At 34.7% G+C, this 20,485-nt stretch overlaps 1 protein-coding gene and 1 pseudogene across 3 annotated transcripts; both read right to left on the bottom strand.

Annotated features, from left to right (window-relative positions):
- Positions 1–4,869: 4,869 nt before the first annotated feature.
- LOC132031482 (ankyrin repeat protein SKIP35-like) lies at positions 4,870–12,945 on the bottom strand. 3 transcript variants are annotated; one of them, XM_059421467.1, is made up of 4 exons: positions 12,753–12,943; positions 11,773–12,675; positions 10,538–10,976; positions 4,870–5,933 (listed from the first exon to the last, which is right to left on the bottom strand). In XM_059421467.1, exons 2-4 carry the CDS (start codon positions 12,336–12,338, stop codon positions 5,133–5,135), a joined length of 1,806 nt encoding a protein of 601 aa, XP_059277450.1. In that variant the 5' UTR covers positions 12,339–12,675; positions 12,753–12,943; the 3' UTR covers positions 4,870–5,132. The 3 variants fall into 3 exon arrangements, with proteins under 3 accessions (XP_059277450.1, XP_059277451.1, XP_059277449.1); XM_059421468.1 differs by having other exon boundaries at positions 10,538–10,973; positions 11,773–12,945; XM_059421466.1 differs by having other exon boundaries at positions 11,773–12,943.
- The window catches only part of LOC132032158 (uncharacterized), a 21,462-nt pseudogene continuing 13,611 nt past the window's right edge, over positions 12,635–20,485 (bottom strand).

The raw sequence follows: 20,485 nt of genomic DNA, 5'->3' as shown, positions 1-20,485 counted from the left end.
GTTTGCCAACGCCTCGAGCATTTTCAAGACCTCGGATGAACCATTAGAATCGAATTTCAAGGCTTCGAATGAACCATTAGAACCGGACCCGTTGCAATTGTCACTCACTCTATCTCCCCCATGGACCGGCTCATTGATTTGGTTCAACTTCGCTGTTGCTGGGCCGTTGTTCTTCTTTTGGAGTTGGACTATGGTCGCCTGTTGTTCCTACAACATATTAAAAATCAAACGTAAGTTAATCTCTTCCCCCGTACCATCAGATGTCTTTGCATCATTAGAATTGACGATGTTTGGATCGACGGGGAGGCCGCTGTTAGGATCAACAAGAGGGTAGGTCATTTGCTGGCACCCCGTTGTTGGGGTTCTCGTCATGGTGACTTGAATCATCGTCGTTCAAGTGGGCTGACTGGCTAAGATTTTACATGCTGAAACAAACCTGAAATTACAAAGACCAATAGAACAAGTGAAAGTAGGGTTGTGAACAAACCACCACTATTATCTCTTGCCCCACGGTGGGCGCCAAACTGTTTACCCCTTAAAAAGGTAACAATTGAATTTATACGCGGTTAAAGGATATGTGGCTTAATTTGTTGTTGAAATAACGAAGTATAACTCACAATCTATGATATGTAAATAACAAGAAAAAGGATGGCCTGGAATTGTTATTGTAGAATACAGTAACTTGGTCCGTTGCCCGAGCCGAAGCTTATTCAACTTGAGAACTTGTAGGTGTACAACGTATGGATGTAGAAAAAATGAGAACTAGATGCCCTAATGAGGGGATCTCCCTCTCTATATATATATAGTACTAGAGTTAGAGTTATACAAGGAAGTTAGAGTTATACGAGGTAAGTATTGTAAAGGAGATAATGATTCCGACGATCTCGGGAGCCTCAACGGTTGATGGCGTTATGGCCGGCGCAACGGATGGCGAGAATTTCGCTACAGGTCGGATTTCTCGGGTTCGTGTCGATCGGCGCCCCTTCGGTTTGTGACCCCTCGGGACTTGTTTTGTCCGACTATTCGAACCCAAGCCGGCGCTATATACCAACCCTCTTATTTTGCTCCGATCTTCCGTCGACGGATATAAACACTTTGTTCATGTTTTACACCGTATACACACACATCCTCAAATACACATGATATACCCGGAAGATATACACATATTTATACATCCGTACACAGCGTGAAAAACCCATCGCAACATTTTAACATATCCTCCACCACACCACCACCATATCCCTGGTTATCCCACCATAACAATGCAAAACACCATTTCAAAAAAACAAAAAAAACTGAGAGAGATAGAAAAGAAACAGAAAGTTGAGATTTGCTTCTTCATTTTCTTCTCTTAAAGCTTTGCTTCTGGTATAGACGTTGAAGATGATGGATGATTGAGAATAGCTATGGGGTACCAATTGTTTTTAATTTCAAAGCTAATATGTGCCAATTGTTTTACTTTTAGGGTGTATTCGATACGAAGGAAAATGTTTTCTAATTTTCTCATATTCGTTTGGTTAAAATTTTTGAAAAACATTTTCTTTAAGAAAACAAGTTTCTTAAAAATGGGAAAATGACTTTACTAATCAAAGTAGAGAAAACAACTCCACAATTGGCATTTCACTAACCACCCAACCCACCCCCTAACCACCAAACCGCAACAACCCCACACACCTCCCCCACCACCATCCCTCCTCCACAAAAAAAAGTTTTTTGTTTGGTTTTTTACACCACCCACCCCACGACCCCTGCCCCAACAACCCCTCAAAAAAATTATTTTTTTGAAAAAAGAAAAAGTTTTGAATTTTTTTTTTTTTGGTTTATTACGACACCCCTACACCCCGCGCCCTACCACCCCCTCCAAAAAAAATTAATTTTTGTTTAAAAAAGTTTTGAAAAAAAAAATCTTTTTTGATTTTCTACACCCACCCACCCCCCGCCCTCCCCCGCACCCCTCACCCCCTCCCGAATTTTCTACTTCATATTTATTTTTACCTTTATAAAAAAATTATAAAAATGGAAAGTTTGTGTGGTTAAATTTAGAGTGAGGTGGGTGGTGGGTTGTAGGTGGGGGTGAGGGTGGGTGGTGGTGTGGGATAGTGGATGGTGGTGGGGTGGATAAGAAAAAGTTTCCCATTTTTTATCAAAGTTAAATGAAATATATAAAATAGAAAATTGGGAGGGAGTGGGTGGGTTGAGGGTTGGATAAAACGGTGGTGTGGGGTTGGCGTGGGTGGTGGTGTGGGGTAGGATGGGTGAAGATGAAGTGATTGGAGAGTGGTGGTGGTGGGATTTGGTTGGGGGTGGGTGGGGTGGGTGGTGGAGGGTGGGTGCTTGGGCTGGGGGTTGGTGTGGTATGGGGTGGTGGGGTTAGGGTAGGGTTCGAAAAAATATTTTTCTACCAACCAACCGAACATGAGAAAATAAAGTAAGAAACTCACTTATTTTTCACTACCCAACTGAACATGAGAAAATAAGTACAATTCACTTATTTTTCAAGAACACATTTTCCAGGATTCCTTCATACCGAACACACCCTTAAAGTTAATACGGATTATCGGGTGCCAATAACAAACCAATGAGCTATTTTATGCCATTGGCTGAGCGTAGTTGTCATACAATGCCAAATGCTCATTTATTTAATCTCACTGATATTACAAGTAGATTATACTATGGAGGTAATGGGCATCCAATCTAGGGGTAGGCGTTCGGGCCATCGGATGGATATGAAATTTTCGGTTTGGATATTCGGTTTTCAAATTGAAGAAATTACAATTCAAATCCAATCCAAATAAGTTCGGATTGGATTGGATATTTTAAGTTCGGTTTTGGATTATTCGGTTTGGATATTTCGAATTTTGGGATTTGACTCTTGAGACTTAAGGCAAACTTATTAGGAACGAAATTCATGTGTTAGTTCCACAGAGATAGATCTAAATCTTATTTGCTCAGTAAAAGAAGCCTTCCAGTTCAAATTAGGATTAACAAATCCAAGTCATGTCCAACATAGTAAATCCATACTAAATAAAAGCATTCTTGAAAAGTGAAAATGAACAAAATAAAATCTAAGTAGTCATCTAGAAAAATAACAAAGAACTCTATCATGGGTGACACTAACGTGAGACTTTTGAGACTTGAAAAGTAAGAAAACCCTATATTATTTGATTTAGTAGAGAATTGTATATTGGATTTAATATTTTAATGGATAGGGCCTTAGGTACTAATCTATTGGACCTTTAAAAACTAGAGTTATAAGTACTGGGCACATATGATATAGGTAGGTCTAGATAAAAGGTATAAAAATTTCGGATTTTCGGATATCCAAAAATCCATAGTACTAAATCCATATCCAATCCGAAATCCATAAATTTTAAAAATAAAATCCGGAAGTCCAATCCATAATCCAAATATCCAAACCAAATATTTAAAAAGTTCGGATTTCGGGTTGGCCCAGACTGTACCCACCCCTAATCCAATCACACATTATTAAGATTTGTCGAAAGTCTAAATAAACATGACAAAAGTTCTTCTCACAAAATGAGCTGGATGCTATGACTCCTAAACCAATGCTTGAATGACTTGATGTTATTATAGATAATGGCTCGAGATCATCGGGTCAGGTTACACTTATCTTTTCAATTATGTGGCATATTTTGAAAGAGCATCATAGAAATTTGATTGAAAATAAATGTATCCTTATTGAACTTATATACAATCAGATAACAGATTATGCTCGAGATATTGGCTAATCAAACTCCTACTTCCAAATAAGTTAAACTAATAGCTTGGTTTCCTCATTGGACAGGAAAGATAAAACTGAACAGTGACGATAGTGTCAAGATGCAATCTGGAGATGCTGCTTTAGAGGGATCTTTAGAGATGATAAGGGAAAGTGGTTGTTGTAACACTCGGGTAAGATGAAGCCTACTTCAAGCATTACTTCAAAATGGTGGAGCATCAAGCAAGGATTAAAAGTAGCAAACCAAATAGATTATGAAGCAATAGAAGTGGAAACAAATTGCTTAATGGCTGTCAAGCTTATCAATGAAGAGGACATCTAAGATTATTCACTTAGACCTATTATTGGAGATCGTAGATATTTCTTTGAAAGCCAACAAGGTTGCAGGGCAAACCAATGCGCCGATTTTCTAGCAAATGGACACAACCACACAAAGGCTTCACTACTCTGGAATAGTGCATTTAAGGAAATTGAGTTTCTTCTCCTAGCAGACTTAAGCCATGTGTCTTATTAACGTTTTTAAGTTTTTCATTTAGTTTTTTTTTTTTAATTGTACGAAAGAAAAAAAGGGGCGTCCGATCAAAAATCCTCATTGACTCACTAAGTCTTACTCAAATTCCCACATTGAAGTTGCGGGGAAAGAAGCTGCTAGGCAGCAAACTTGACAGTAATTTTAAACACAGGTCACACTTGAAGTGTATGTTAGTTGTAGACAAACATTTTATTGCAATTATCTACTTATTTATTTTCAAACATCCTGTCACTTCTACAAATATGTGGTCTTTTTTTCTCGCCTTCTTTTGCAGTATTATATGTAATTTTTATGCATAATTTCAATATAAAACTGCATACAACAAACTCAACATAATTCAATTCTCCAAAACCCGCACATTACGAGAGCTCTGAACCATCCTTTCATTTTTAAACTTATTTAAGCATATACCCCATTTGTAACTAATGTCTACTTTTTGATGAATTCATTTTCTACATCCAGGTCCATGTAACGTTAATTATATAAAACAAAGCTGACATAGCCTGGCAGTAGGCAGTTGATGAGTTTCACGGCCATCCACTTAATCGATTCTTGAGACAGGATCACGAAAGATAAGCGGGAAAAAACACCAGGAAACTAGCCGATATACAATGCCCATTTGAGTTACTAGCCCTTCTTAATGTGGTTAACTCTGCTTACATAACATTCAACATACACATTTAAGTATACATCTTTCAAGACTCCGCGCAGATATGCAGCAACTAAGCAAACAAAGCTCTACCTAATTGTTCATTTAGAAAATAGACCAACCTTGGATGCTTCTTCCTCACTTTCAACCCAACTATTTCTGTTATTATACTTGGTGACCGGGGAGGTGAAAATTTCAAAACTTCGAATGTACTATGATGCATTTAGCAAAAATGGAGGAAGATGGTGCTCCAAGACGGCCAATAATTCTTTTCCTTGGTTTGCCTCTTGCAGTACTACGCCACCGAGCCTTTTGGCTGCTTCCACAAGCTGTCCCCTAAGTCTTTGAGATAACAAGCAGCATCCCCCTGCCTTAACACTTTCTCTATACAGTGGCAGGTATGCTATTGCTACCCTCAGAGGTCCAGGAAGATCCTTCAAAGAGATAGGAGTTTCGCCCCATTTTACAATACGCGCAAAGTTTAAGTAGTGTTCTTGTCCTTGCTGCAGTCCATCTGAGAAAGCAGCTTCCGACCAATGCTCCCGAAGGAAACTCCTCAGCTTGGGATTAACAGCATCATCATCGGACTTAGCTATGCTGTCGGCAACAGCATAAGTGGCAACAGGATCACCGAGGAAGTCTGAATGCAAAAGAAATGCTACCCCATCAAGAGAACCACCGCTTCTTTCACCAGCAGCCTTGAGAATCTCGATGCTGAGGGCAGCAAGAACATGGTGAGGAACATGGGGGAGGAGATACGCAGCAACTTCAACCTGACTACTGGAGGTCGCAGCTGTGAGAGCCAGACATAGTTCCATGTCTCTGCATCCCCTTGTGACAAACCATTCAACAACCTGTATGCATCCCCTCTCAGCAGCTCTCATCAGAGGGCCCAAGAAAGCCATTGCATTACCCTCGTCCACTAAACATTGCATAGTTCCAATTTTACCGTAGTGGGAAGCAAATCCCAAAGCCAGGTCAACATCAACATCCAAGCTATTCCTTTGAGCAATCTACGAGGGAACCAAAGATGAGAATGACAGACCACTTCCTCTCAAAAGACATTTTTAAGCTTCGAATACATTGGAAAAGAACACAGCAACAAAGTATAAAAGTAAAACACATCCTCCAAATTCATGCACACCAATCGAAATACAAATACTGAAATCAAGCACATTTAGTAACATAAGGAATATTATGGACGACACAAACCCAATTAGAGAATTAGACCACCATCAATAGCATTTAAAACCAGGATAATAACAAAGAACTCAAACTTAATGACTAACTGCAACCCCTCATAATCGTGGTATGCAGATAGTGAATTTTTCATGCCACTTGAAATACCAAATGATCCTTTACAAAGCCCCCAACTCCAAACAAGATTGCACTTGAGTAGTTTGCAAACTAAAGCGATGAAGATAGTAATAGAACATCAAAACTTGAAGCCTACAGTTCCATCTCCCTTCTTGTACGCCGAGTCATATGAACTCCAGAGTCGAAAGAATTAGCCCCCGCATTCTGTTCCCCCCTTCCCTTTTAACTTTAGAAAGGGAAAAACATGCCACTACACTAGTACACAAGTTAGTGTTAGGTTATTTTGAAAAGGGATGACCTATTATTCCATGATTAATATGTGAGGCTTTGCGATCATATAGATGGTAGTAACTAATTTTTTGCCTTGCTTTTATGCTGTTCTTTTGTCTGATAAACAGCATCACGTCCAGTTTTAAGTTATTAACAGAGGCATGCACTCAATCGTCTTGCAGGATGTGAAGCAGGAACATCAATGAATTTATCCCCAAATGTCAGACTTCTGAAACCATGTTACATTCTTCATAGAGAGAAGACGAGTTGCTGCTGATACTGATGGCTAAAGAGGGGTAGCTTCTTCACAAGATAAGGATATTGAAGACACTACATGTTGGGTTTTTGGGTTTTCCATTCCTATGTGGAATTGGATTAATAAAACCCAATCCAATTTAGACTAGGCCACTTTTGCCCTAAAATCCACTATATATAGGAACAACTTGGGTCTTATTTTCATAACACAAGAGTGAATTCATAGCAGCCATATAGAGAGAAAAATGTGAGAGAGAAAGCAGATTTTCGTCCAGAAATTTTCTACTACAGCAGTCCGCTCCAAATTGTGTTTGCCGATTCGTTAACCGTTGGATCGTTCTCAAACTTGAACTGGGGGTTTTCAACATCAGGTTCTTCGATTTCAACGGTGGAGATTGGATTTTGTGGTCTGTAGCTCCAGTTTTCGAGTACGATCAGTAGCTCGTTTTTGGGGGTGATTTCTCTCCTTTCTTCACTAGTTTTGGTGCTATCTTTTATGTGTTGTTGCTCCGTCTTTGGCGTTGATATTGTAGCCATTTGGAGAACATTATTGGAACTCTTGTTGATTTTAGTGGAGCTTTTGTGGGCCGGAGGTCCCGTGGATGTTTCCTCTTCACCTTGAAGGGTTTTTACCACGTAAATTTGGTGTCTCTTGCATTGATTTACTTTTGCTTGCTTTGCTATTTTGTTGTTGGTATAGTTGCTCTTCGGATTTCCACTTGTGCTAGTGTTTATTGTCTTCTCTTGATTCAAATAGTGTGGGAAGTTTTGACTTGGGTATTTCTTCCGCTGTTACCTCGTCGTGCAATTTGGTATTTGCTTGTTTCTTCCCAACACTACAGTCTACATAGCACACCATAAGGAAGATATCCTAAGCATAATCAATTCAGAGCCAATCAGCTTGACGCCACCCAAAAGTTTGTCCAACAATAAGGCCTTCATTGCTTTAATCAGCTAAATCCCTCCATCACTCCACCAAACACCAAGAGGAACTAAATCCTAACTTCTAATTTCATCCAGGGATACAAGACAAATTTTAAAGAAACCAATTAGGTCTGTTTCTCATGAAAATATGAAATTCAAGACAACACTAACACTCTGGTGTCATAATTAGATCAAGTTCTTCCAATTCCTTCCTCTTCTCTTTTTCTTTTTCCAATTAAAATTGTTTGGTAAGACTTCACAACTAGATTTTATGCAATTGGTATCAAGCAAAGTCCTTTTTTTCGAGATACGTATCAACTACATCCTTTTGTAACCATTTTGCAGTTTAAATGCTTTCCTAGTCTACGTTTTGATGTTGAATTATAGCAATTTATCATTTGTATCCTTTGAACCTTCAAATTTGATGGAAAATGTCCTTCACATCTTTTGTTTGACGGTCCTAAATGTTTTCTAGCATATTCTAAAATGCCCTATGCCAGACAATTTAACTATGTATTACTCAACTTGTAGTCAGTAGGATAGGGACAAACGGGACGAGATAGAGATAAGTTGTCTTGCAATACCTACAACCACTTGAAGCATGCAGTAGTACAAATTTTGCTACAAAAAAAAAAAAAAAAAAAAAAAAAAAAAGCACAACAGAAGCAAAGGATCTATAGAGATGATACCGACGATTGAGATTAAAGTTTACTTGTTGTAACCAATGTCGTTAAAGGCTCGCTGAAAGCGCGCTTAAGCCTTGAACCTCGGTGAAGCCCAAGTTGTGCACCTCGCCTCACTTTATTGTCGCTTTAGTGTAGGCATCAAGGTGTTAAGGCGTGTAGATCTTCAGCGATGGGTACTGTCTTCTAAAGCACAACAACTATATATATATATATAGAGGTCAGACCACGATGATCGATAGGGACAAACGGGACGAGATAGACCTAAGATTACAGGAAGATAAGTTGTCTTGTAATACCTACAACCACTTGAAGCATGCAGTAGTAAAAATTTTGCTAAAAAAAAAAAAAAAAAAAAAACACAACAGAAGCAAAGGATCTATAGAGATGATACCGATGATTGAGATTAAAGTTTACTTGTTGTAACCAATGTCGTTAAAGGCTCGCTGAAAGCGCGCTTAAGCACTGAACCTCGGTGAAGCCCAGGTTGTGCACCTCGCCTCACTTTATTGTCACTTTAGTGTAGGCATCAAGGTGTTGAGGCGTGTAGATCTTCAGCGATGGGTTCTGTCTTCTTATATCTAAAATATAATTTTTCCATTCTTCTGTCCAAATAATTATTATGTGTTTATAATTACATTTTTTATTCAGTATTTGTGTTTATAATTACATTTTCTTGCATTACATTTCGAATTTTTGTATCTTTTCTTCATTGGCGCTTTTCTGGCTAAAGCCCACGCTTTAATTGCACTTGGTTTAAAACTCCAACATATTTTGGTGTTTTCTTGTACTTCTTACTCTGGATTTGTAACAGCTACATTAGGCTAGTGTCTGTCAGAAGCCTTTTATTCTGGTCTGAGACTTGTATGTTTGTGTAATTTTAAACTACTCGTCAAATAATTTAAGGTTGAAAGTTGACGTAAGTTACTCCGTGATGAATGTGTACCAATCTATAGACCAAGTGAAGGGCCTATACATTCTAAAATTATGAAGTTTATACTATTTTCACTTATTTACTTCGATCGGAAATAGTTCAAGCTTCTACCATCAAATAAAAAATTCGTTCTTTTTTTCTGACATGTATTTTTCCATTCTTTTCTTTATCATCCATATGCCTTTGGTTGTTGTATTCACCACAATTACAGTTTTATATAGCATTTCTTTCGGATAACACATTGTAGCAGAAGTTCACTTTACACCTTGGGTCGCTTAAGGTCCCACTTCATGCCTTACATCTCCACCAATGGAACTAGTAGAGGACACAAACAGTTCGAAGTCAAAATCTATTACCTTACATCATAGTACCCCCCCAAATGTATGAGGTTCAATTGCCTTTTTGCTCCAAGGTGAATTCATCACAAAACACTAATGCAGTGTAGCGAAAAATAACCCAAACGCAACTGCTTCAGAGACGAGGAGCATGCGGAGAACCATACAAAGTTACAAAAACCACACACAAAAGAAAAGTTTCAGTGATATGTACAATAGCTAGAAAATTTTAGGTGTATTCAACCGGTATTTTCTTGACAAAAATGCGTACTGAACTGGAAAAGCACAACTAATGGTTTAACAGGTCCTTCTAACCCTCTCAAACCCAAATAATTCCCCACTTTTCTGTCTTTTCTTCTCTTACAAACAATCGCGGAATTAATGAGTTCTTATGCAGAAAGCTATTTCTATCAACGGCCAAAAGGGAACCTACGTACTTTTTTTTTTGTTTCCTTTTTTTGCCTTTATAAATAAGAGGCACGAGCTATAATAATTTTGACCTAACTAAGTATTCCAGCGAGCTACAAGTCTCAGGCGTCTACTTGCCCTGAGGGGAAGTAAAACAAGATTCTTTATAAGCAATTTTTAGTTGAGATTCATTTATTACTTAAAGGTATATCTAAAGTTTTCTTTTATGTATTTACTTTTTTCTTTTATCTACTTACAACAAAACAACAATATTACCCAGTGTAATCCCACAAGTGGGGTCTTGGGAGGATAAGATGTATGCAGACCTTACCTCTACTTATCAAAGTGAAATTAACATTGCTTAAAAACCAATGATGAGAAAGACAAAAAGCAAACAGAACATCCGTGACAGGTGAATTACCAATATAAAAATTACAAAGGCAGTTAAAGTTACCTTTCTTTAAAAAAACTTCAAATATACATCAATATACCTGCAGCAGAATGCGGACCAGCTCTGTGCTCCCAAAACGCGATGCTTCAAGAAAGCACTGATTGACATTGTCTGCACCCCCTTCCACAAACATGCCGAGCAATCCTTGGATTGCATTAGCTGAAACTCCTGATGCCCAGCCAGTATCAAATGAACTTGAGAATAGTGTAAGCGGAAAGCAAGCTGCATCAAATGCTTCTGTAAAGTCCTTCCCGGTAAGGTGGTTCCCAGCAAGATCCAGGAAAGTTTTGAAAGCTGATAGCTGCAGTTGTACTATTTCAATAGCTGAGTTACGCCCAACCCCAACCCTCTTTCCTTGGCAGCGGGAATGGAAACCTATACATTTAAGAGCCCACTCCGTGAACTTCTGAACCTTAGCACCAGCTTCAGCCTTCAAGACTTCATCTCCGTTGCATTCTTGTAGTCGTTCATGCAACCTGCTGAGAGTGGTGGTAAATACCCAGCAAAAATTTTAGTGCCACAAACATCTACAAAACCAGACATCAAGGGAAATGGAAAGAGATATGTTGAAACTTGACCGGACCCAATGGTCTGGCCTAATGTCAATGAAGTGGGAGCAAACCCTAGATACCGGGATTCAAATTCCAGCAGAGACAAAAAATACTACGTGATTTATCCTCATCTACCTAAGCCTTGGTGAGTAAAGTTACCCAGTACCCATGCTGACGGGACGTAGCAGGTACCCGGTGGAATAGGTAAGGTGCACACAATCTAGCTCAAACACCACCGCCATCAAAGAAAAGAAATTGTGACTTAACCTTGTAAAGTATCACCAAGGAAATTCTTTTGTATGAAGAATAAACTTTTCAATAATATGTCATCCTGTGTATTCATTTTGATGATAGTCCATAATAGCAACAAACCAGCAAATACTAAAAGAGTATTTTCAGCATAAAGATAACTCAAACAAAGATTTCACAGGCTGTTGGAACCTGAAATAAATGCTTCTTTTGAGCAAAAATATATTAGTATTGGAGAAAATAAAAGAAAAACTATTTCACAACTACGTACACAAAGCATCCAGTGACCGATATCTGGGAATAAAAATTTGTTGTTCCGGGTGGAAGAACTTGGATTTCAATAAGCATGCTACGCTACACAGGAATCCTACTAATTTGACTAGACATGTATACTTCAGACATTCAGCAGCAAATTGAAGGCCTTCTCTACCATCATTTAAGCATTCAACGACTAAGGAAAGGCAAAAGGTCTGACCTTTGTGCCATTACAGTGACAGTATCTGCAAGGCCCATCGTTCGACTCTGGCAAGCAGAAACACAAGAAGCAAGAAACGAAGTCCTCAAGGCAGCCCGAGTGAAGTCGTATGCACCATTAGCGATAATCTTCTTAATCAAACCCGTTATCCCATACAACTCATCATGACTAGTTAAAAACCAGATTGAATCCAAAGCAATACACAACGCATCATTCAGGGTTTGGGGATCAGCCAGTAGGATCAAACTCTCTGCCAGCTCCCAATCACTGCCACTCACAGCACCCTGTAACAACCGCCCCAACTCAATCCTATCTTGTCTACTAAGCTTCTTTTCAGGAACTGATTCCGAATCAGCGTTAGCTACCCTCGATTTATTCTTATTACCTCCACCACAACTACAAGTGGAGTCCTTATGTACAAGTGGAACTTCTCTTGAAAATACCACATTTCCATTGCTTCCCTCACCTTTTTCGGATGGTAAAACAACAATCTCATTGCTCACATCAGATATTTCCACTTCCATAGTCTCTTCTTCACTAACAAAAGCCGCCTTATCTTCTTCCATTATTTTTCCTTAACAATTCTCAACGCCAAAAACTGGGCAAAATACCTCAAGAATCAATTTTTCCCATCAAAATCCACTAAATACCAAAATTTAAGCAAAACCCCAGAATTGTTTTTTTGCTACACAATCAAGATCCTTTTTGTTTTTTTTTTTTTCCCTCAGTCACAGCCACAAAAGCCCCAAAATTTCAAACCAACAAGTAATCAAAAGCACATCAAATTGCAGAAAGAAGTTGAATGAAACTTAAAAATCAAGAAAAGAGCAAACCATCATCATAGCTTATACAGTAGAAAACACTAACAGATGAATTCTTGATCAGGCATATCCACTAACAAACCTACAAAGCAACAAATACCCATCAGCTAAAAAATAAAGAAAATTAATGGAAGTGAAAATGAAATAAAGAGAAGAAACCCCTTTGCCTCTTCATTGGCTTGGATGGTTAACTACTGGTTAGGAGTATTTTGCTTTTGCCAAATCTGCAATTTCTTTATTTTTTATCTTCTCATTTGTTTCTAGGGAATTTTTACTTTTGATTCATCAATTATTGAATGAACTTTTATTTTTATTCTACAACTAGAGCCTGGAGACCATCTTAAAAATTGTTTATCATGTTAAATTTTGTTGCTTGAACATTATTATTACATTATATACTTTGATTAAATTTCAACTGTCATACTAGTATTAATACCCACTCAACGTGGGAAAAATATTAATTATTTTTACAGTAAAATTTACGTGCAAACAAATCTATCTATATTTATCTATCTAATTACATATATTAAAAGCATGAATAATTTTCACTAAATCTTTGAAGCATTAAAAAAAATATCCTCTAAACGTTGATCGCTTTTTTTTATACTCTTAAAAATTTAAATTAAGTCAAGATAAAATTATAATAACCCACTATCCGTATGAATGTAAATAGCCTAGAATCCTAAAATATATCTAAAACCAAGACACAGAAAGCCGCAAAAAAAATTCCACTAAGAAGCTGATATGGAGTATAACTCTTTTCGATGCTAATTACCGCACCGCCGCTGTGCGTTATTTTTTCAAAGGATTGTGAAAGAGATAATTGTTCAAATGTGTAAATCCTGTATATAAACAACATCAAACTCCTAAATAATAGGATGATTTATCTTTAAAAAAGAACAACTTCAAAAATATGTGAGTCTATCACTCGAATACAAACCAAATGAAAAACTTCTAAATATTGTCCTATTGATTCAAAAATCAAAATAATAGACAATTCTAAATTACAATTTTAATTTGACAACTATTTGATTCATAGATATTATTTTCTCAGATTGCCTTATCAGTAGAGAAAAGAAAAGAGTCCTTTGTAGTTTAAGATCCCGTAATAAAATATCAAAGAACTCATCTTTTAAGGTTCTAATAATATCTAATTGTATTAAATTTAGATATTAGGTGATCGCATCACAAGCATGTGCAATTAATTATTTTTAACATAAATATTATAATAATCGATAAGGGATATCCCTGCAACAATTCTAAATATTGATTGACAAAAATATCCCCAAAATGTTGGTCAACTTTTATGTCTTTTGAAAGCTAAAGTGTTTATTTAATGAAGAAATTATATGTATAATTATAATATCTATAATGTCGCTCAATATGTGTAGGACATTGAGTGGACTAATTTAAAACAAATTTGGTGAAATAGAATTCTGTTTGCACTTTAATCAGTCAGTGGATGTTTAGTTGAGGTGATCACGTCAATTGCCGCAAGGATTGATATATCATTAGAAATTATAATGCGGTTATAAATTTAAATTACTCAACAGTTCGAACTCTTTTAGAAAATAATTAAGTACAATTAATTATATTTAAGACATATTTGTCAGCTTAAAGATTCGCTATATTGAGCTTCTGCTTTGAGAAGATAAGCATAATTAATTTATAATTGAATACCAATTTCATTCTTCTCTCAGTGTAGTGATTTATTGATGAATTATTTGATATTCCATGTAGGAGGAGATCTCTCAACTATTTATGTGGAATAAAAAAATTTCCAAGTTTGTTTTCAGTATATTAAATGGTGGACTCGAGATTTAAAGGTTATCTTTGATTTGGATCCAACATATTTTATGATAAACTCTTATTTTTTTGTTATACTTTTTATTGAATTCTTATCTTTTCCGTTTGATTTATTTGAGCCTATTTTTTTTTAGTAAGGTAATAAAATGAATGACCTCTTTCCTAATTTGGAAATAAATTCACTTTATGAATGATTTACAGATACACAAATTTTCAAGAAACTTATTTTGAGCTACAAAGTTTTAAAAGTCTTACTCTTTCTTAAATGTCGTCTTTCGATCAAATGGGTTCATATAAATTGAAAAGGAGGGAGTAGTATTTTTGTCTTTTTAGTAGATTAGAAATGAAGAATTAGGATCAATGATGTACATACTGAAGGGGCAGATCAAAATCAAAATTGGCCGAAGTTTTATATAGGATATAGATAAATACGTTATCAATAAAGTTCAATTTTCTAGAAAGATGCTAATCGTAAAAAAAGAAAAGGCCAATTCATAGTATTATCGTACAGAAAATTCTTGTCTAAAGTAACCTACAAGTCGATATATAATCCTACATGTTAACCAAATATTTAGGACTCGGAGATTTTGTAAACCACCCATATAAACTTACAATTTATTGTTTTAACATAAATATTGTAACAAGCCACCAGGGATATTCGTGCAACGCACGTAGATAGAGACTAATCTATATCTATATTATCTTAAAGGCTGAATAGCCTGGGAGGCCCTTATACTTCTATTTTTATCGTGCCGGCGTTCATACTTATAGATTTGCCAATTAAACCCCTCAACTCAATCAAAACAAGTGTTTTAAACCCCTCTGAGCTGTGGGTAGACCACTCGCCCTGACAAAATGGACACCTCATATCCATCTAGATAAATTAATGCCATATCATCATTTATTATATTTAAAAAATTATTCTTTACAAAATATCCGAATTCATGACTTTTTTTTTTCCCTCAAAATTAAAGAATAGAAAGCTAAGTGTGGAGAGAGAGGCCGCCAAAGTTTCTGCCGGCGTGGATATCACCATAATTGGTTTCAATTGCAGGTCAATTAGACCAATTCCATTAATCCAAGACCCCTTTATCAGCCATAACCACCATCTTCTTCCTCTAAATGTCCACCATTTTCAAAAGTCACCTTAAGACCTATTTGATAGTCACTTCATGAAAATTCATCAAATCAATCAACCACCCATTTTCCTCTTTTCCCCTTTTCACCAAAGGCATAAAAACACCATTAACATACCCATCTTCATCTTTCGTGCAATAGCTTTTCGTGTGTATAATTTTGATTAATTTGACTCGACCCATTTGACAACTCAAAAAATTCATCCCAAAACAACCCTCTTGAAACTTCTAGCAAAATTTTTCATCGAGAAAAACATGGCCTCACCGGAAAGAATGGCTCTCAAGATAAATCTCTCTTCTCTTTCCTATATTTCTTCATGGCTCCTCAAAAGAGACGGCTGGAATAGAGTGGAAGAAAAGGAAAGAAGGAGAAAAGAGAGAGAAGTGGGTGGGGGGGGGGGTGGAGTTCAGGGGAAATATTGGGAAAAAATAATTTTTTAATCAAAATCAATACTTTCACTCGCCTTCAAAGCGTGAAAATCACGCACTTTATCAAATTCTGCAAAGCACATGCCACATATGCTTGGTCAACGGTCAGAGGGGTTTAAAATACTCGTTTTGATTGAGTAGAGGGGTTTAGTTGGCAAACCTGTAAGTACCAACACCGGCATGATAAAAATGAACAAGTATAGGGGCCTCTCAGGCTATACTGCCTATTATAAAAACATGAATATAAATGTTGGTTGACCAAAATACCCTTCAAATATTGAACGACTTTTATACTTTTTTAAGTTGAAATCTTTTCTAAAAAGATAATTTTATATTGGATAGAATTATAATATTAACTTTTTCTAATATTTAGGAGTTTGAGTTTAACTTGAAACTAAAATCTTAAAAACTAACGTACACCCATACTTCCCTTTTTTTTTCTTTTTTTTTTTTAAAAAAAATTTTGAGTTAGACAGGGAGAAGGATTCCTAACTACACTTTTTTTTTTTTTTAACCTTAATGTCAAATTGATTATATTTGTCAAAATAGGAAGTTAAAAATTAAAGAATACACCAACAGAATGTTGAGGAAAAATGATTACCTTTCTGCCGAGTCTGAAAACATGGTTATAATAAAATGAAAGAGAACTCAACCTACTGAGACCGATTTGAACCAAAACAATTATTTCTTGAATTTTAAGTAATCTTTAGTATAGTCCTGAAGATTTTAACCAATATCTAGGACTTTAAATTCGTAATTAACTTATAATAGAATTTATTAAAATAGGCTACATTTATATTTGATAAAATAGTTGAATTGTCGCCATTAATAATATTTATATAAATGATTTTTTTTTAATTTGGCTTTTTCATTCAAGTATCGTGCTGAATATAAAAATAATATAATTTATAGGCACTTCAGTCATAGACGATAGACGAGTAAATTTCACCGGTGGCTATTTAACTTTGAGTTTATTACATAAAAGTTACTTTCGATTTCGGAGTGTCATGTCATATTTTCTGGACAAAATATAAGAATGCAAGTGAAATTTACATTTTAGTTAACTTGGCTAAAGTTGGATCGGATAACTTTTATGTTATAAAAAATAGAAAACTAATTTTGTGTGATGAACTTTAAGTTGGATGACTTGTACGTAACAAAAATAGAAAAAATCTTTGGGTTTGAAATATAATTAGGTAGTCGGCTTACCATCTTATATTTGCATATTATATGAGAATTTTTACTGCTAGGATTCTTCTTTTTATTTTATTTTTCATATTTAATTCATACATTCCTTATGCACTTCAAATTTTCCACAAGATGTAAATATCCCAAGCCAACCTCGATTGTGAGGTCCTTTGATGATCAACTTAAATTTCTTGAAGAATCTACACAATTTATTTTGACTTTGAAAATTTTTGGAAGCTTCTTTTGTTGGATAAGGATCCTTACTTTTGCTTAATTATTAAGGAGATGTCAATAATAAATTTATATAATAAATTTATATAATTATAAATAATATTATCTGGAGTAATACTTTTATTATGATTGAGATTGATTGACAATAACGTGCAACCGCATGTTTATAGAGATTAGTTACTATAAAAGCATGAATATAAATGTTGGTTGACCAAAATATCTTTAAAATATTAAACGATTTTTAAACCCTTTAAAATCTAAAATTACTTCAATTATGTAATCTTTATAGGATAAAGTTGTACATGCATAATTTTACCTACAATGTGACTCGAATTTGAGGTCCAATGCTATACAAATTCCACTTGGATAATAACACTAAAACGTAATGTGAAGTTCTGCTAATTTAAAGTCACTCTATTTAATTCATTCCACTCCAAATATATCTACAAGAGCATAGTCTCCATTACTAATTCTAGAAACGTCATATTCATATGATCCATGCTAAGGATGTGATACTGGATATTGTGTGCATCAAATGTTTTGGGGTTTGAAGAACCTTTGCTGATTCGGCGTGGGAGTGCAAATTTTTGCCGCGCACTGTTCTGCAAACTCTAAGAGCAAGCTGGTGTTTATTAGATTTAGCATCTTTTTTAATTTCTTGGTGTATATGTTTATTCTTTGTCAATATTTTTATTTAAGGCTGACATTTTATGCAGTGTTTCTATTGGGATTTGGTATATATATAGAATTTTGACCAAATTATTTTCAGAAAATTTTATCAAGCTCTTTGTTTTGGGTGATTTTAAATAATATATATAAACAAATTACAAAGCTAATTTTTATCTCATATATATATATATATATATTCAAATTACAAAGCTAATTTTTATCTAATATTTATTTTTCGTGAAAAATATAAATTAAAGTGGAATGCCTTCAAACAAAAAGAGCATGGGTCATGATTACAAAGAAAACGAATCAATATGAATATGCTTAAATAAAATAGGAGGATGAGCGAAAAAAACAAGAATAATCATCACAAAATTGATTGATTATTTCTTGCAAGTCGGTAGGTATAAAATTTTATGTTAAAGAAAATAAAATAGTTGAAATTGTTTTTTTCGTATAAATAATTCACTGTGAAACTACCAGGCCAGAAAGATAAACGGCAACCGGGGGACCTGATTTATTTATAAAATATCAACATATCTTAATTTTGTAATAATCATATTTTTTAAAATAAATAATTAAATATTTTTAAAATTGATTGATATTCTTATGATTTAATTTTGCTTAGTAACAATTTTCAATGGTTTTATATTCGTAAATGAAAATAAATTAATATATGGTCGTTTTTAATCCTTAATATTATATTATCTTTTTCGTAACATGTTTTTTCATGTCGGGGAAAAAGAAGAAAAATAATATATACCAAGAACATCAATTCGAAGAAGTATTAAGTGGGAAGAAGTATTAAGTGGATAAAATCTTATATTATGATAATAATTTTGTACTTCATAAAACAAATATATATAATTATAAATAATATTATCTAATATATTTTAGATGATTGAGATGGATCGACTTTTATACCCTTTAAATTATAATTTTGTGTTGGACAACATTTTAATTTAATAATATTGGTCTAATCTTAATTCGCATGGAATTCTAATCCCAATCAAATCCAATCAGACTTTGAAGTTGTAATTTAATATTGGTCTAATATTAATTCACATAGAATTCTAATCCCAATCAAATCCAATCGGACTTTGAAGTGAAAATTTGAAAGGATATGAATTAGAGCTGGATAAAGATTTTAAGAATAATAGAGGATTGCTAAATTCTACTAAAGGTGATCCTTTTACGTTTATAAGCCAATTGTATGTTGTGTTAGATAACATTGTAGTTTAATATTGGTCTAATATTAATACAGGTTGTTGTTGTCATCGTCGTCTCTAGAAATATGGAAGACATTAGAAAAGTAACTTTAATTTGTTTGTCGTGATACTTTTTATTAAACTTGAAATTTAAAATTAAATCTATTAGCTTTAAGTATAAAATTTTATATGCTAATATTGATGTGATATTTAAATTTTGTGTTTATTTGGATAGAAACCTTGCTCTATTGTTGAAGATATTCGTGCATCGCACGAACATAGAAACTAGTTTTATATTAAAAGCACGAAGGGCTTTAAAAATGTTGATTAAACTTTTTGCCCTTCATTAAAAGTTCTTACAATAGACAAAATAGTCATTTATTATTTTTCTCATATTATTATTTAATTATTTTTTATATTTCACCAAAAAATTTGGAGAAAAGAAAACCTGCCTTAAGCCTAGAGGTGTCAATGGTACGGTTCGAGCGGTTATTTTATAAAATTTATACCATACCAATTTTTCTGTTATTTCACTTTGTAAAACCAAAATTAGACTTTTCGAAACCGTCCCATCATCTCGGTTTTTCTTCGGTATCGGTACGGTTCGGTTAATTTTTCGGTTTTTTTTAAAACAAAGCAACATCATGTCATAGTCACTGGTAAAAGTTAAAGACACGATATCATGCATACTTCAATGGGACTTTGGCTAAATTCTAGACATTTTCTTGTTTAAAAGGTGATGAATCAAGAAAATATGAAAGACATGAAAGACGACAAGAATAAAGATTGATCCCACTATTTCACGGTAGTGTAAAACAATGTTAAGCAAAGACAAAAAGTATAATTTATATCGCACGAGGAGGCAAAAATCAATCAAGATGGGACTCAAGAACTGCGACTACTAAGATTAAGTATCCAATAAGAGTAGTTAGTTACTATTCGAAACGCTAGAACTAATTTAATTTCAATAGGAGTAGTATAATAGGTTTTAGAGTTGGAACTTTAGGTGTTAATTATTTCATCATCCCGAACTCAAGGCGCAAATTTTAATATTTATTATATTTAAATCTAATATATAGAATATATTTTACACATAAATTTATTCGGTGCGGTTCGGTATTTTTTCGATTTATTTTTATAAAATTAAAAACCAACCCAATTATTCGGTACGGTTATAAATTTTTATAAAAACCGTCGGTTTTATTAAAGGAAGCCTAAAATCGAT

The sequence above is a fragment of the Lycium ferocissimum genome, chromosome 9 (assembly GCF_029784015.1).
Source record: "Lycium ferocissimum isolate CSIRO_LF1 chromosome 9, AGI_CSIRO_Lferr_CH_V1, whole genome shotgun sequence".
NCBI lineage: Eukaryota > Viridiplantae > Streptophyta > Magnoliopsida > Solanales > Solanaceae > Lycium > Lycium ferocissimum.
This window is presented reverse-complemented; position numbering and strand designations above follow the sequence as displayed.

Coding starts and splice junctions, on each gene's coding strand:
- LOC132031482 (XM_059421466.1), bottom strand. CDS start 12,338: ATGGAAGAAGATAAGGCGGCTTTTGTTAGTGAAGAAGAGACTATGGAA. Junction 10,977..11,772: donor GTCACTGTAATGGCACAAAG/GTCAGACCTTTT, acceptor CACCACTCTCAG/CAGGTTGCATGAACGACTAC. Junction 5,934..10,537: donor TGGTCCGCATTCTGCTGCAG/GTATATTGATGT, acceptor GTTCCCTCGTAG/ATTGCTCAAAGGAATAGCTT.